The 14,534-nt window shown below is 33.7% G+C and overlaps 3 protein-coding genes across 3 annotated transcripts; 2 read left to right on the forward strand and 1 right to left on the reverse strand.

Moving 5' to 3' along the window:
• Positions 1 to 945: 945 nt before the first annotated feature.
• On the reverse strand, positions 946 to 2,657 carry LOC114750119 (uncharacterized). The gene is made up of 2 exons (XM_028938657.1): positions 2,500 to 2,657; positions 946 to 2,395 (listed from the first exon to the last, which is right to left on the reverse strand). The coding sequence occupies exons 1-2, from the start codon at positions 2,655 to 2,657 to the stop codon at positions 946 to 948; spliced, it is 1,608 nt and encodes a 535-aa protein (XP_028794490.1).
• A 2,088-nt stretch (positions 2,658 to 4,745) lies between these two features.
• Positions 4,746 to 6,366, forward strand: LOC114750127 (pentatricopeptide repeat-containing protein At1g62930, chloroplastic-like). The gene has a single exon (XM_028938670.1). It carries the CDS (start codon positions 4,876 to 4,878, stop codon positions 6,364 to 6,366), a length of 1,491 nt encoding a protein of 496 aa, XP_028794503.1. The 5' UTR covers positions 4,746 to 4,875.
• Positions 6,367 to 12,391: 6,025 nt separating this feature from the next.
• Positions 12,392 to 14,266, forward strand: LOC114750135 (pentatricopeptide repeat-containing protein At1g62930, chloroplastic-like). Its single transcript, XM_028938679.1, has one exon. The coding sequence runs from the start codon at positions 12,392 to 12,394 to the stop codon at positions 14,057 to 14,059; it is 1,668 nt and encodes a 555-aa protein (XP_028794512.1). The 3' UTR covers positions 14,060 to 14,266.
• Positions 14,267 to 14,534: the final 268 nt, after the last annotated feature.

Consider the following 14,534-nt stretch of genomic DNA (forward strand, 5'->3'; position numbering starts at 1 on the left):
TTGTCATCCTCAATCCCAAATCATCCATTTCCATAAACCCTAGCTTCAAAAACTCAAGATCCTTTAAATCCAAGAAAACTACGCCGATTAAATACTTAGACTATTCCAAAACAATCAATTAAACTCAAAACAATCGGTCAAAAACCTCAGTTCCATCACAACCTAGAAAATCCTAGGGTTCCACCAAAAATCCTCAGAAATTCCAAGAAAGAAAGTAGATTAGAGGTTAAAATCACTTACTTGAGGTAATGGATCCTTAGAAATGCCCCCTCCAAGCCAGAAATTCGAAACCCTAGCAGAGTTCCTCTCTCTCCCTTCAGATTTTCTAATTTTCGCACACTGAACCCCTCGCGAGACTATATAGATTCGAGACCTTTCGCCGCGGCGAACTCCAATCTTTGTCACGGCGAACTAATCCCGAGAGGGATTACTCGCCTGAAAACCCGACTTCGCTGCGGTGAACTCCAATCTTTGCCACGGCGAAAGCTTCCCGAGAGGAAACTCTCGCTCGCCCAGAAAAACTTTGCCGCGGCATGCCCTTACCTTCGCCGCGGCGAAACCTTCCCGAAAGGGAAGCCTCGCTCACCTGAACAACTTCGCCGCGGCGTCCCCAAGACTTCGCCGCGACCAAACCTTCCTGAGAAGACACTCTACCTGGAACTCCCAGTGCGCCGCGGCGACCCTGTGAGGGGTACGTTCACCTATTCCTCCAACATGCCTCAAATCCAACCCAAACACCAAGATCAAGATTAAATCACTAATCTATCCTCAAAATCAACCAAAAGAGGTTATTAAGAACCCGATAAAACTCAGGATGTTACAGTACAAGCGTGTGGACATGGAATTCCAGACATTTGCCATACTGCACAACTGCATTGATGTGCACGAAGATCAACCTGTAACTCTCCAAAAGATGTATGAACACAAATCATGTCTCCATAATGTTCAGCTAACATTAACTCTAGCCACATGCTCTCTCACTTTTGATTCTATGTTTGGACCAACAATAGTTTTCCACTTCCTCATTGCCATACTTGATGCATACATTTTCTTTGCTACCTTTTCTCGATGCTCATGGATCAATTGAGCAACATTATGCCTCATCTCCTTCACCATCCATGCATTGAACGACTCAACAAGATTTGTTGTTATATTGTCCCATCGTCTAAATGGAAACTTGCTTAAAGCCCACCTATCAACATCCCCATGATTCTCAAGCCACTGAAATAATTGTGAAGAGAAACTTCTCATGTTTTCCATAGCATCATTGAACTCACTTTCAAGCCTTGCATATGCAATGTCATCAAGCAATTTTAGCGCATCATCCTTGCTCTGGGCACTTGTCCTTTTCTTACCTCTATTTAATTTCATCAATTCTGCACTAAAGTTTTCCTTCACGTGTCGATAGCAAAATGCATGACGCTCACCACCAAATATTTCCCATACAGCTCTTATTATAGCATTGTGACGGTCTGAAACAATTGTCAATTCAACTAACCCTATTATCTTTTTAATCATAACCAAAAACCATGTCCAGTCCTCATATGTCTCTCCTTTTACAATACCAATTGCAAATGGCAACAATTCATTATCTGCATCATATGCGGAGGCTGATAGTAAGGTGCCCTTATACGGGCCACTTAAATGAGTTCCATCTATATATAGTATATGTCTTGCCCTAACCATGAATCCTTCTATACAACAACCATATGCTATGAAGACACGCTCAAAAATATTATTATGAGAAGCTACCCATTCAGCCACAGTTTTTGGATCAGTATCCTTTAACCGTTGACATATCCATGGTATAAGCATATAAGACTGCTCTGGTCTACCATGAATCTCCTCAAGTGCTTTTTCCTTAGCAGCGTATGCTTGTTTATATGTGAGATTCACACCATAGTCTCTTTGTAATGTCTCCCTAATTTCGTTTGGACCCTTGTCTATGTGAGACCTTACCTCCTCAATTATAATAGATGACGTTAGACTAGCTCTTCGAGCATGTATCACTTGAAGGCTGTCTTGAGCATGATGAATATGTTCATCTTGAAATTGTGTCACACGTAGGAAATGAGTTTGCTTCCCTATCGCATTTGCTGTTATCTTCCAATGACACCCTTCAATTTTACATTTCACAGACATTCTATCCTTGCTATTCTTCAAAAATTTGTATTGAAACTTGTGAGCAATACTATACTTGTAGAGTGTCTCTCTAAAAGCATCAGCATTTGCAAATGTTTGCAATACTCCTGACAACAATTTTTTCCATTTCAATGAGTTCAATTCAGGCATGGGTGTGGGTGCACTTTGTACTCTACAAGGTAGGCTACTAGGTCCTCCAAGTGCTTCATTTGTTAGAGGGCTTTTTTCTGAGCCTCCTAGCAATTCCTCTGTGCTGCATAACTCAATCACAACTTTTGTTACTAACAATAACACTATAATGAATACCAAATTTTTTAAAAACATAAAAACAACAACAACAACAACAAAGTCACTTACACTTGTTGCTCATCAAATGTTTCCTGTACATTTTCATTTTCTTTGCATGCTATATACACATGCCCACTTCTCTCATTATGTTGAAATAGGTTTGCAAGTTCCGTATCATCAATAAGATCTATTAGGGTCTTCTCATCAAAAGTCACAGTATATTTCATCTCGACATTATTACTATCAATGCCAATCCATGATGTTATCATTATTCTCATTTCTTCAAGTGTCATCCCCTCTCTTATGGTTTTTAATCTTACTCTCCCTCAATTATATTGAATTTGACCTTCAACATTCTTCACAAATTGCCCATCTACATGGAAAAAAACAAAATAGTTCTTTTGCAAATGTTGATCTGGAAGGAGATGTCATTTTTAATACCAACCTACAATGAATAAATTAATTTAATCAGTATTTTGATTGGATTTAATTGAAACTTTTTTAAAAAATAATATGATTAACACGTGACTAAAAATAGTTGACAGGTTAACTAATAACTAATGGATAAAAAATATGAGTATTCGTGTGATTGTTCAACAACTTCCACATACAACATTTTATATTGTTGAATGTGAGAGTTTATCAAAAAGATATAAACTTAACATTGCTCAATGAATCTCTCGTGAATCATGCAATGACACAAACATATTGATCATTTAATTAGGTTTGAAGTTGGTCGGGAAGAAAAGCTTCCATTAGGTTTGGAGATTCACAATGGTTAGCACAGATGCAAATGATCACATGCAATTATATATTATCTCAAGGATTATTATACTTTCAACTTTAAATTAAAACAATGGCACAAACTAAAACATGAATAAGATATTGGTTCATGCCGTGGGAATGTTATCTCAAAGATGATTCTTCTTTTGCTTGCTGTGCCAGTTCTCCTTCCACTAGAAGTATCGCCAGCGAGCCTTCTCTTTTCAAGCAAATAAAAACGATGAATTGATCAATCGTTACATGATTTGAGAAATCATAAATTTAATATTGATAGATATGGAAGAATTCTATGAATTTTTAATTCATTATCATGTATTTTTTTTATCTTGATTTTTAATTGTTTTTTATTAAAAAATTTCAATTAAATCTACTAGAATAATTAAATTAAAAATCAAGTAGATTTAATTGAAATTGAATGTAGGCGTAAGCCTGAAATTAAAAATCAAGTAGATTTAATTGAAATTGAAGATGAATTGATGAGTCTCAATGTAATTTGTGAAATAGTAAAATTAATTTTAATAGATATTCAAGAATTCCGTGAATCTTTGATTTGATTTTTTCCTTACATCCAAAAAAAAATCTTTAATCCTATCAATCTTTGATATTTAAAATCGTAAAATTTTTATTAGTTCCCAAATTTTTATAATTCTATGGATATCTAGAAATTATTTATTTTTTTATCTTGACTTTTCAATTATTTTTTATTGGCCATAATCGTGATTTTTCTTTTTTTTTTATATGATAATGTTTTTGGCCAAATGTTCATATGATAAGGTTTAAAGAAAAAACATGTTAGTTAAATTCAGTTAAAAGAATTAAAACTAAAATTAGGCTTTTTAATTACAAAGGGCATTTTGGTCTTTTAGCGACATTTAGAAATCCCCAATAAGGCCTCTTGGCCTAATTAAGAATTTGTTAAAAGTGTAGGTTTAAATTAAGATTTTGCTATTTCAAATGGATTTAATTAGAATTTTCTCAAAAAATTAACGTTATTATTTCATATAGAGATCAGGCAATTATCTTTATCCTCAGCATCCAATCACTCCTTGGAGTAAAAACAAATAAATATCTAATTTTTAGCAAAATCATAATATTTTGTTTGTATTTGTTCTTATATTTTAAATTTGAAGTCCTGATTAAATATTAGCCTAAATAACAAAAAAAAATAAACAAGAGGAAAGAGTACCCACATTAACGATTGATTAAACGGGCCATCCTCGGCCTTTTTTTTTTTTTAATAAACAAACAAATAAATGGACTACCCAAATACGAAGGCCTGCCTGGTAGATTTTTCCCCGGCCGATGAGAGAGACGGAACTCACTAGTCACTACCTCAGTTTCTGTTTCTTCCATCACACCTTGGCTTCACCCTCCTTTCAGGCTTCGATTTGATTCATGGGGCAAAGCTTTGTGCATTTTTTTGTTCGGTGAACTGAAGAAGCGTTGAGGCATCGCAGATACTCCTCCTTCAATCTCATCCCAAATATGCTTTATTCAGCTGCTGCAAGGTACTCCTCTTCCACCAAATTTCCTGTCTTTGCTACTTATAACTTCCTTCACTCCTTCTCTTGTTGCCTCACTCGCAAATATTATCTTCATTCCCACTCCCCAAAACCCAACAACATCCGCGACGCTGTTGATACAGTCACTCGCCTGCTCCACATGCGTCCCCCTCCCTCTAGAAGCCATATCAATAAGATTTTAGGGTCTATAGTGAAGATGAGACATTATCCCCTGGTTATCTCACTTCTTGCACAAGCCGAGTTGAAGGGCTACGCGCCAGATTTATTTAACCTGAGCGTCTTGATCAATTGTCAGTGCCACGTCGGTCAGATGGATCTTGCTTTCTCTCTGTTGGGGAAAATTTTCAAGATGGGCTATCAACCAAACGCTGTAGTTTTGAATACACTAATAAAAGGACTCTGTTTAAATCAAAATGTTGGCAAAGCTCTAGATTTCTACGATGACATAATGGCAAAAGGTTTGAAGTTAAATGAAGTTAGTTATGGAACATTAGTAAATGGGCTGTGTAAAATGGGAAAAACAACATCTGCTCTTAAATTGCTTAAAGTAATGGGGAGGCGCCTTGTTAAGCCTGATATAGTTATATACAGCACAATCATTGATGCGCTTTGTAAAGAAGGGCTAGTTAATGATGCACACAATCTCTATTTTGAAATGATTGACCACGGGATATCTCCAAATGTTGTTACTTATAGTAGTCTAATCCATGGCTTCTGTAGCATGGATCAATGGCATCAAGCAAATCAATTACTCAATGAAATGATATCGAAAGACATACAACCAGATGTTTATGCATTTAGCATCCTAGTTGATGCATTATGTAAAGATGGAAGGATTGTACAAGCTCAAGCTGTATTTGCTAGGATGGTGAAGAGTGATCAGAGACCTAATGTTGTTACCTATAATGCTTTGATGGATGGACATTGTTTGACCAATAATATCATTGAGGCTAAGGAAGTTTTTAATAAGATGATTGAAAATGGTTTGGCACCTGACATTGTTAGTTATAGCATTTTGATCAACGCATGCTTTAAGATGAAAATGGTGGATGAAGCGATGGATCTTTTTAAGGAACTGGATTCCAGAAATTTGGTTCCTAGCGTTGTAACTTATAATTCTGTTATTGATGGGTTGCTCAAATCACGAAGAATCTCATGCGCACAGTATATTATCTATGAGATGCATGATAGGGGCCTTCACCCTAACGTAAGCACGTATAACATCTTGTTAAATGCATTTTGCAAAACGGGACATATTGACAAGGCAATTACGTTATTTAGGCAAATTGTCAATCAAGGATTTCGGCCTGATGTGAAGACCTACACTATACTTATTGATGGTTTGTGCAAAGGTGATAGATTAAATGATGCATGGGACACTTTTCAGCACCTCTTGGCTAAAGGTTATCAACTAAATGTGCGTACCTATACTGCTATGGTTCATGGACTTTGCAAAGAGGGTTTTCTTGATGAAGCCGTGGCCTTGCTTGATAGAATGGAAGAGAACAAATGCCTCCCTGATTCCATAACTCTCAACATTGTTATTCCATATCTTCTTGAAAACAATGAGAATGACAAGGCAGATAAGGTTCTCAGTAGAATGATTGATAGAGGCGTGCTGAAGAAATAAAACAATGTGAGATCTACTGCACCTCAAATTCATTTGCCACAAATATTCATGTTAACTACCATGAGCGGTTGGCAAAAGCTTGTATTGTGAATTTACACAGTTAATTGACTTGTTTGGCAAGAATATGGTTTGATGGGTAATTGTCTTTTTATGTGCTGTTAATATGTGGTCAAGTATCATATGTTTCCACTGGCAATGTACTTTTTCTTTGTATGGGAACAAGAGAATGTCCAGCTTGCAATACTCCTGGTGCTGTCATTTCCTTTCTATTTTCTTCCTAATTTTTGTTAAAAAATGGAAAGGAAATTGCATATCTTTATATGAAGAAACAAGATATGCTGGGAAAGTATTATGAAAGTTAGATGCCCAAATATAAATTTTTTTGTGGTGAAATGATCATAGACTTTAGTGTATTGTTGATGAATATCCTCGTCCTAAATTTATTCTTTATCAGGAATAGCTCAAGTTTCTTCTTTAGTTATGATAGTGGAGGTTAGAACTTTACAAGAGGATGGGAAAGTAATTGTTAACCATTCCTAATCATTGCAATTGATGTTTATAAAAGAAATATTCTTCTGGTCCTAAATATAAGACCCATTTTGTATTACAATTTGCACTACAAAATGATTGTTATATTTAAAACCGGAGGAGCATGAAATATACATAGCAGGATACTTAGTGAGGCTAAAGCACATAGAAATAGTAGTATAGAGTCATGAAAATGTTTGTTTCTACGTTAATGGCAGTGTTTTGCACCATCTTCTTTGGTCGTTTACTGTTATAGTTTTCAGATTTACTAGGAGATTGGTCAGCATTAAGTTTGGGGGCGTCTTTTGTGGCCTTATGCTGCAGTAATATCAGCATTTTGTTTTTTTAAAATTTTTTTAATTCTTAGCTGTATTAATTGGAATGAATGGCAAAGTTTGTTGCCATCACTTCGTTTTATGATTTGTGTTCCGCTGGTAGGCATTTTATGTTGTGATTCGATAAGCATTCCCTTTGCTAGTTTGCTGATTTTCTTCAACAAGTGGTTGTGCTTCATTCAGCCGTGCATTATATTAAGGGAAAATTACACTCAGGTCTCACAGAGCACAATTAATATCAAGAAAGTCCTTCGAAATTGCGAAATGATTTTGAAGTCCCCATGGACCTGTGTGTAATTAATTCTAATTGTGAAATTACTAAGTTACCCCTGTTAATTTTATTACAGCAATTCGTTTACAATCTCAACAGTGGCTGTTAACAACCCGAGAAGACGTGTTTGACAACCTCGGCAATGCTCATGATAACTCATTCTGTGGGATGCCATGGGCGTTGTTGAGGTTGTAAATAGTTTCAAATTAATAGGGGTAAGTAGGTAATTTCACAATTAGAATTAATTACACACAGGTTCCTGGGGACTTCAGAATCATTTTGCGATTTCGAGAGACTTTTTTGACATTAATTATGCCTGTGGGACCTGAGTGTAATTTTCCCTTATATTTAATGGTACTCGATTGGTTGCTTTTAGATGAGCGGCTCAAGGCCTATTGATACACGATTATGACCAGGTAATGAGGGATGTCTTTTTAATTTTGAATTTTACTTTTCCGAATCTTTTAAACATGTATTCATGATTTTATATATTTATATCTCCATCCTGAAATTTTATATATTTACCGAAAATTATGATATATTTATTTAAATTCATTTCTACATTATATTTAGTAATAATAACCATTATTCAATTTTAGGATGATTTTTTTAATAAAAATGGGATTCAATTTTTCTTAGTGTGCCTAAAAGCAGATCAAGCAATTAACACATTTCCTCTATGCAAGCACTGGCACATGTATGAATTTCACTTCTAGGTTTTTTGTTTGAATCTTTTTTCTTTTTGGGGTAAAATAATGTTTTTTCTTTGAACACATATTTTACGGGAAAAATTGCAATTAGGTATCGCTTAAGAGAATTAAATATTAAAAAAGTCTTTTGAAATCATCAAATTATTTTAAAATTCTAAAAGACCTTATGGCCAGACATTTTATTTGTTTAATTAGCAAATTGTTCTTATCTTCTTGTTTTTTTTCCCTCCAGTATGTATTGATAACTGAAAGTGCAGTTGTTAATAATTTAAAGTGTAAGAATTAACAACTTTCGGAACAGCTATTGATAACTCATGCATTATATTTTTGTGATGCGCTGAGAAAATGTGTTTTCAATACTTATCGCGATAGTTGTTAATCGTTACACTTTAAATTGTTAACGACTGCTTTTTAAGTTATTAACGCATACTTTTTTTTTTAACCTCTTATCGAACTGATCACAATCAGTACATGTTCATTGGGCCATGATGCTTTCTAACACAAATAACGCCTCCGGTTTTGATGTGAAATTAGGAAAAATTAATACTCATCTAGTTTTATTTATAAGACACTTTCAGTATATTTCATACAAATTAAGAAAAATTTTAAACTTTACTAACTCTCATTTAAAATTTAATAACTTTTTAACTTTATCCTTATTTAATATACATTATATTTCATGTAAACAAAGTCAATACAATAATAAATGACGGTAAGATTATACATCCATGCAGAAAATTTCTCTCAGTACCCTATAAATAGGACCAAAAAATGTCTTCTCTCTCTATCCTATAAATAGGACTAGAGGAGTATATTAATCATATGTTTATTTAGTTTGTTTTATTATATTATACTTAGAAAAGAACTTTATTTAATTTGAGGGTGATACTTTTTTTAATGAAAATGGGACTCATTTTCTTCGTGGAGTTAAAAACAAATCAAGCAATCAACACTTTTATTCGGCCTTTTCAATTCTGGATTTTTATTTGAAAAAATCGCAAAACAAAAAAGCCCTTGTAAATTGAAAGGTTGCATCTAAGGATTTGTTCATAAAAATTATTGTCAAAATGAATATTAATATTGTGAAGGGTTTTTATTTGCAATTTTTCTATTTTTAAGATTTTTTTTTTTTACGATTTTTTCTTTGGAAACATATTCTATTATTGTTAATACCTTACTCTATAAGGAGAAAAACTTAAATTCAGAGCCTCAAAAATATATTTGTTAGAAAGGTTTTAACGTTAACATTCCTGTTTTAACAAAAGTTGATATCAAGTACAAAGTAATTTGAAGATACCCAAACTTATAAATTTTTTTTCTTCAATTTCTCCGAGTAAAAATGAATAAATATATAATTTTTAGCAAAATCATAATATTTTGATACATTTTTACCATGAACTATATATTACTAACAGAAATGTTAAAATGTATATATTATGTCAATCAAAAAATGTATATATTATTATATAGAAGATTCAGCAAAGACAGTATTCACATCATTGAAACAAAACAAAACTAGTAGATTTTTCTCCTCATGTGCCAAATCAATTTTTATATATTGTATGGAAATTAAAACATATGACGGCATTCACCCATGCATTATGTTAATGATACTTGATTGATTTTTATATTATTAGAAATTATGTTTAAAAATTTCTATAATTTCTAAATTTTGAATTTAAAAATACTTATTTAAAACTAGATTTTTTACTATTATTTTTTCATGTCAGAAATTGTTGAGCATATACGTATGATTTTACATGTTTATTGCCCGAATCTACATCCTAAAATTGAGATTAATTTGTCACATCGTGAAGAATAAAACTTGGTAGAGTTATTATTATACTGCAAAAATATAAAATATTTGATGTCAATGACTCATTGTACAAAATAATGCCTGTATAGGTATTGTATCACAGAATATTATTTCATGCTTGGAGCTACACAAGATTGTTTTGACCAAAACATCATTTATTGAAAAAAATCATATGTTTATTTAATTTGTTTTATTATATTATACTTAGAAGAAAAACCTTTATTTAATTTGAGGGTGATGCTTTTTAATGAAAATGGGATTCATTTTCTTAGTGGAGTTAAAAACAAATCGAGCAATCAACATTTTTATTTGGCCATTTCGATTTTTCCTTTTTATTTTAAATTTTCCTTTTGAAAAATCCTTGAAGGCTAAAGTTGAGAAATATTGGGCATTTTGAATTTCTTGAATGATGGAGATTGGAGAGTCATATTTTCCATAATGCAAAACATAATTGCGCTTTCTCCATGTTGTATTAAACAAACAAATAATTCGAGAAACTAGAGAAGGAAAACCATCTTGATGAAGATGAACAAGTGTTTCCTTTAGCCATACTTTAAATTTTGGGAAATTTATCTTGGGAATTCGGATAAGAAAGCATCCAAACTAAAGAGGAGTTTGAGATAAATAAAGGCTCTAAAGATTCTTCATATTCACATCTAAAGAGACAAAGCCCAGAAGAGTTCAAGTGATTTTTCTTTAAAATATCACAAGAGGATAAGACATTTTGTAAAAGTTTCTAAATAAGGAGCAATTGTTTGAATGGCAGCTAAATTTTCCAAAGTAATCTCCAGAATCCACCAATGCCCATAACATCATGATTCGAAGATTGAGAAAGAAGAACCTGATGCATTACCACCCCAATACATGGAGAGTGGGGTTTGAAGGATAGCATTATCATTAACGCTTTTATTTGGCCATTTCAATTCTAGATTTTTGTTTTAAATTTTTCTTTTGAAAATCATTTTTTTTTACTGCTTTCTCCGGACTCCGATCCTAATTACAGGACTTTGTTTGCAGACAGCTTACAAACGAGATCGTATAATTAGAACCGAAGCTCGTAGTTAGGATATTATCCTTAGTTATTGCACCAATCAAATGAGTAAATGGAATATTGACCCCATGAGGTTTTCTAACACAAACAACACCTTCGGTTTCAAAATAAAAATTAGGACAGATTGTTGTGTAGTTCGATATAAGCAATCTAATTATTAAAAGACCTTACAACAAGGAAGCGAACTTGCTATTGTATGTTACGTATTTATTATAAGACTCTTTAATTATTGAATTACTTGTGTATGACTATACATGTTATTGTCTTGTTTTTTTTTTTGGTCAAGAAAAATATGTTGGGTTGGCTTGCAACAAAATGTACGCCCCTGTTGTTTATGGTGGGAAATTATTGTTTTGTTTCCATGCCATTTTTACTATTTTCTTTGTACTGTAGATGACAAATGTTTTGTGGTGGGGTGTAAAAGTACTGTGAAGCCTAAGTTATATCATGATGCAGTATAAGTTTTTATAAATTTTATCTTATTTCATACTACTATCATATTAGCCGGTACTTATATTAAGTTATTTATAACCATTCTATTCAAATTCTTCAATTACACAACACCATTTATCCCAATTTTAAAATATTACTATCTAATGACATTTAAATATAAATTCACATAAAATTAAAAAAGAACACATGCTATGCATGATTGGAGAACTAGGCATAATAAATACGAAAAAGTTGATATAAATTATTTTCAATATAGAACCACATGCCTATATCATAAGTTTTGATATTTGAATTAAACATTTTAAAATAATTATATAAATTAGAAAGGAGTTTTATTGAAAAATAACTCAAAAAAAAAAATAACGTTATTATTTCATATAAAGATCAGGCAATTATCTTTATCCTCAGCATCCAATCACTCCTTGGAGTAAAACAAATAAATATCTAATTTTTAGCAAAATCATAATATTTTTTTTGTATTTGTTCTTATATTTTAAATTTGAAGTCCTGATTAAATATTAACCTAAATAACAAAAAAAAAAAAAAAGAAGAAGAAAGAATACCCACATTAACGATTGATTAAATGGACCATCCTCGGCCTTTTTTTTTTTTAACAAACAAAGAAATAAATGGACTACCCAAATACGAAGGCCTGCCTGGTAGATTTTTCCCCGGCCGATGAGAGAGACGGAACTCACTGGTCACTACCTCAGTTTCTGTTTCTTCCATCACACCTTGGCTTCACCCTCCTTTCAGGCTTCGATTTGATTCATTGGGCAAAGCTTTGTGCATTTTTGTGTTCGGTGAACTGAAGAAGCGTTGAGGCATCGCAGGTACTCCTCCTTCAATCTGATCCCAAATATGCTTTCTTCAGCATCTGCAAGGTACTCCTCCTCCACCAAATTTCCTGTCTTTGCTACTTATAACTTCCTTCACTTCTTCTCTTGTTGCCTCACTCGCAAATCTTATCTTCATTCCCAGTCCCCAAACCCCAACAACATCCGCGACGCTGTTGATACAGTCACTCGCCTGCTCCACATGCGTCCCCCTCCCTCTAGAAAATATATCAATGAGGTTTTGGGGTCCATAGTGAAGATGAGACATTATCCCCTGGTTATCTCACTTCTTGCCCAAGCCGAGTTGAAGGGCTACGTGCCAGATTTATTTAACCTGAGCATCTTGATCAATTGCCACTGCCACGTCGGTCAGATGGATCTTGCTTTCTCTCTGTTGGGGAAAATTTTCAAGATGGGCTATCAACCAAACGCTGTAGTTTTGAATACACTAATAAAAGGACTCTGTTTAAATCAAAATGTTGGCAAAGCTCTAGATTTCTACGATGACATAATGGCAAAAGGTTTGAAGTTAAATGAAGTTAGTTATGGAACATTAGTAAATGGGCTGTGTAAAATGGGAAAAACAACATCTGCTCTTAAATTGCTTAAAGTAATGGGGAGGCACCTTGTTAAGCCCAATATAGTTATATACAGCACAATCATTGATGCGCTTTGTAAAGAAGGACTAGTTAATGATGCACACAATCTCTATTTTGAAATGATTGACCACGGGATATCTCCAGATGTTGTTACTTATAGTAGTCTAATCCATGGCTTCTGTAGCATGGATCAATGGCATCAAGCAAATCAATTACTCAATGAAATGATATCGAAAGACATACAACCAGATGCTTATGCATTTAGCATCCTAGTTGATGCATTATGTAAAGATGGAAGGATTGTACAAGCTCAAGCTGTATTTGCTAGGATGGTGAAGAGTGATCAGAGACCTAATGTTTTTACATATAATACTTTGATAGATGGACATTGTTTGACCAATAATATCATTGAGGCTAAGGAAGTTTTTAATAAGATGATTGAAAATGGTTTGGCACCTGACATTGTTAGTTATAGCATTTTGATCAACGCATGCTTTAAGATGAAAATGGTGGATGAAGCGATGGATCTTTTTAAGGAACTGGATTCCAGAAATTTGGTTCCTTGCGTTGTAACTTATAATTCTGTTATTGATGGGTTGCTCAAATCACGAAGAATCTCATGCGCACAGTATATTATCTATGAGATGCATGATAGGGGCCTTCGCCCTAACGTAAGCACGTATAACATCTTGTTAAATGCATTTTGCAAAACGGGACATGTTGACAAGGCAATTACATTATTTAGGCAAATTGTCAATCAAGGATTTCGGCCTGATGTGAAGACCTACACTATACTTATTGATGGTTTGTGCAAAGGTGATAGATTAAATGATGCATGGGACACTTTTCAGCACCTCTTGGCTAAAGGTTATCAACTAAATGTGCGTACCTATACTGCTATGGTTCATGGACTTTGCAAAGAGGGTTTTCTTGATGAAGCCGTGGCCTTGCTTGATAGAATGGAAGAGAACAAATGCCTCCCTGATTCCATAACTCTCAACATTGTTATTCCATATCTTCTTGAAAACAATGAGAATGACAAGGCAGTTAAGGTTCTCAGTAGAATGATTGATGGAGGCGTGCTGAAGAAATAAAACAATGTGAGATCTACTGCACCTCAAATTCATTTTCCACAAATATTCATGTTAACTACCATGAGCGGTTGGCAAAAGCTTGTATTGTGAATTTACACAGTTAATTGACTTGTTTGGCAAGAATATGGTTTGATGGGTAATTGTCTTTTTATGTACCTTTAATATGTGGTCAAGTATCATATGTTTCCACTGGCGATGTACTTTTTCTTTCTATGGGAACAAGAGAAGGTCCGGCTTGCAATACCCCTGGTGCTGTCATTTCCTTTCTATTTTCTTCCTAATTTTTGTTAAAAAATGTAGAGGAAATTGCATATCTTTCTTTGAAGAAGCAAGATATGGTGAGGAAGTATTATGAAAGTTAAATGCCCAAATATAAATTTTTTTGTGGTGAAACGGTCATAGATTTTAGTGTCTTGTTGATGAATATCCTCGTCTTATATTTATTCTTTATCAGGGATAGCTCAAGTTTCTTCTT

This window comes from Neltuma alba, unplaced genomic scaffold, assembly GCF_004799145.2.
Source record: "Neltuma alba isolate B1F8T4 unplaced genomic scaffold, ASM479914v2 tig00001071_pilon, whole genome shotgun sequence".
Taxonomy (NCBI): Eukaryota; Viridiplantae; Streptophyta; class Magnoliopsida; order Fabales; family Fabaceae; genus Neltuma; species Neltuma alba.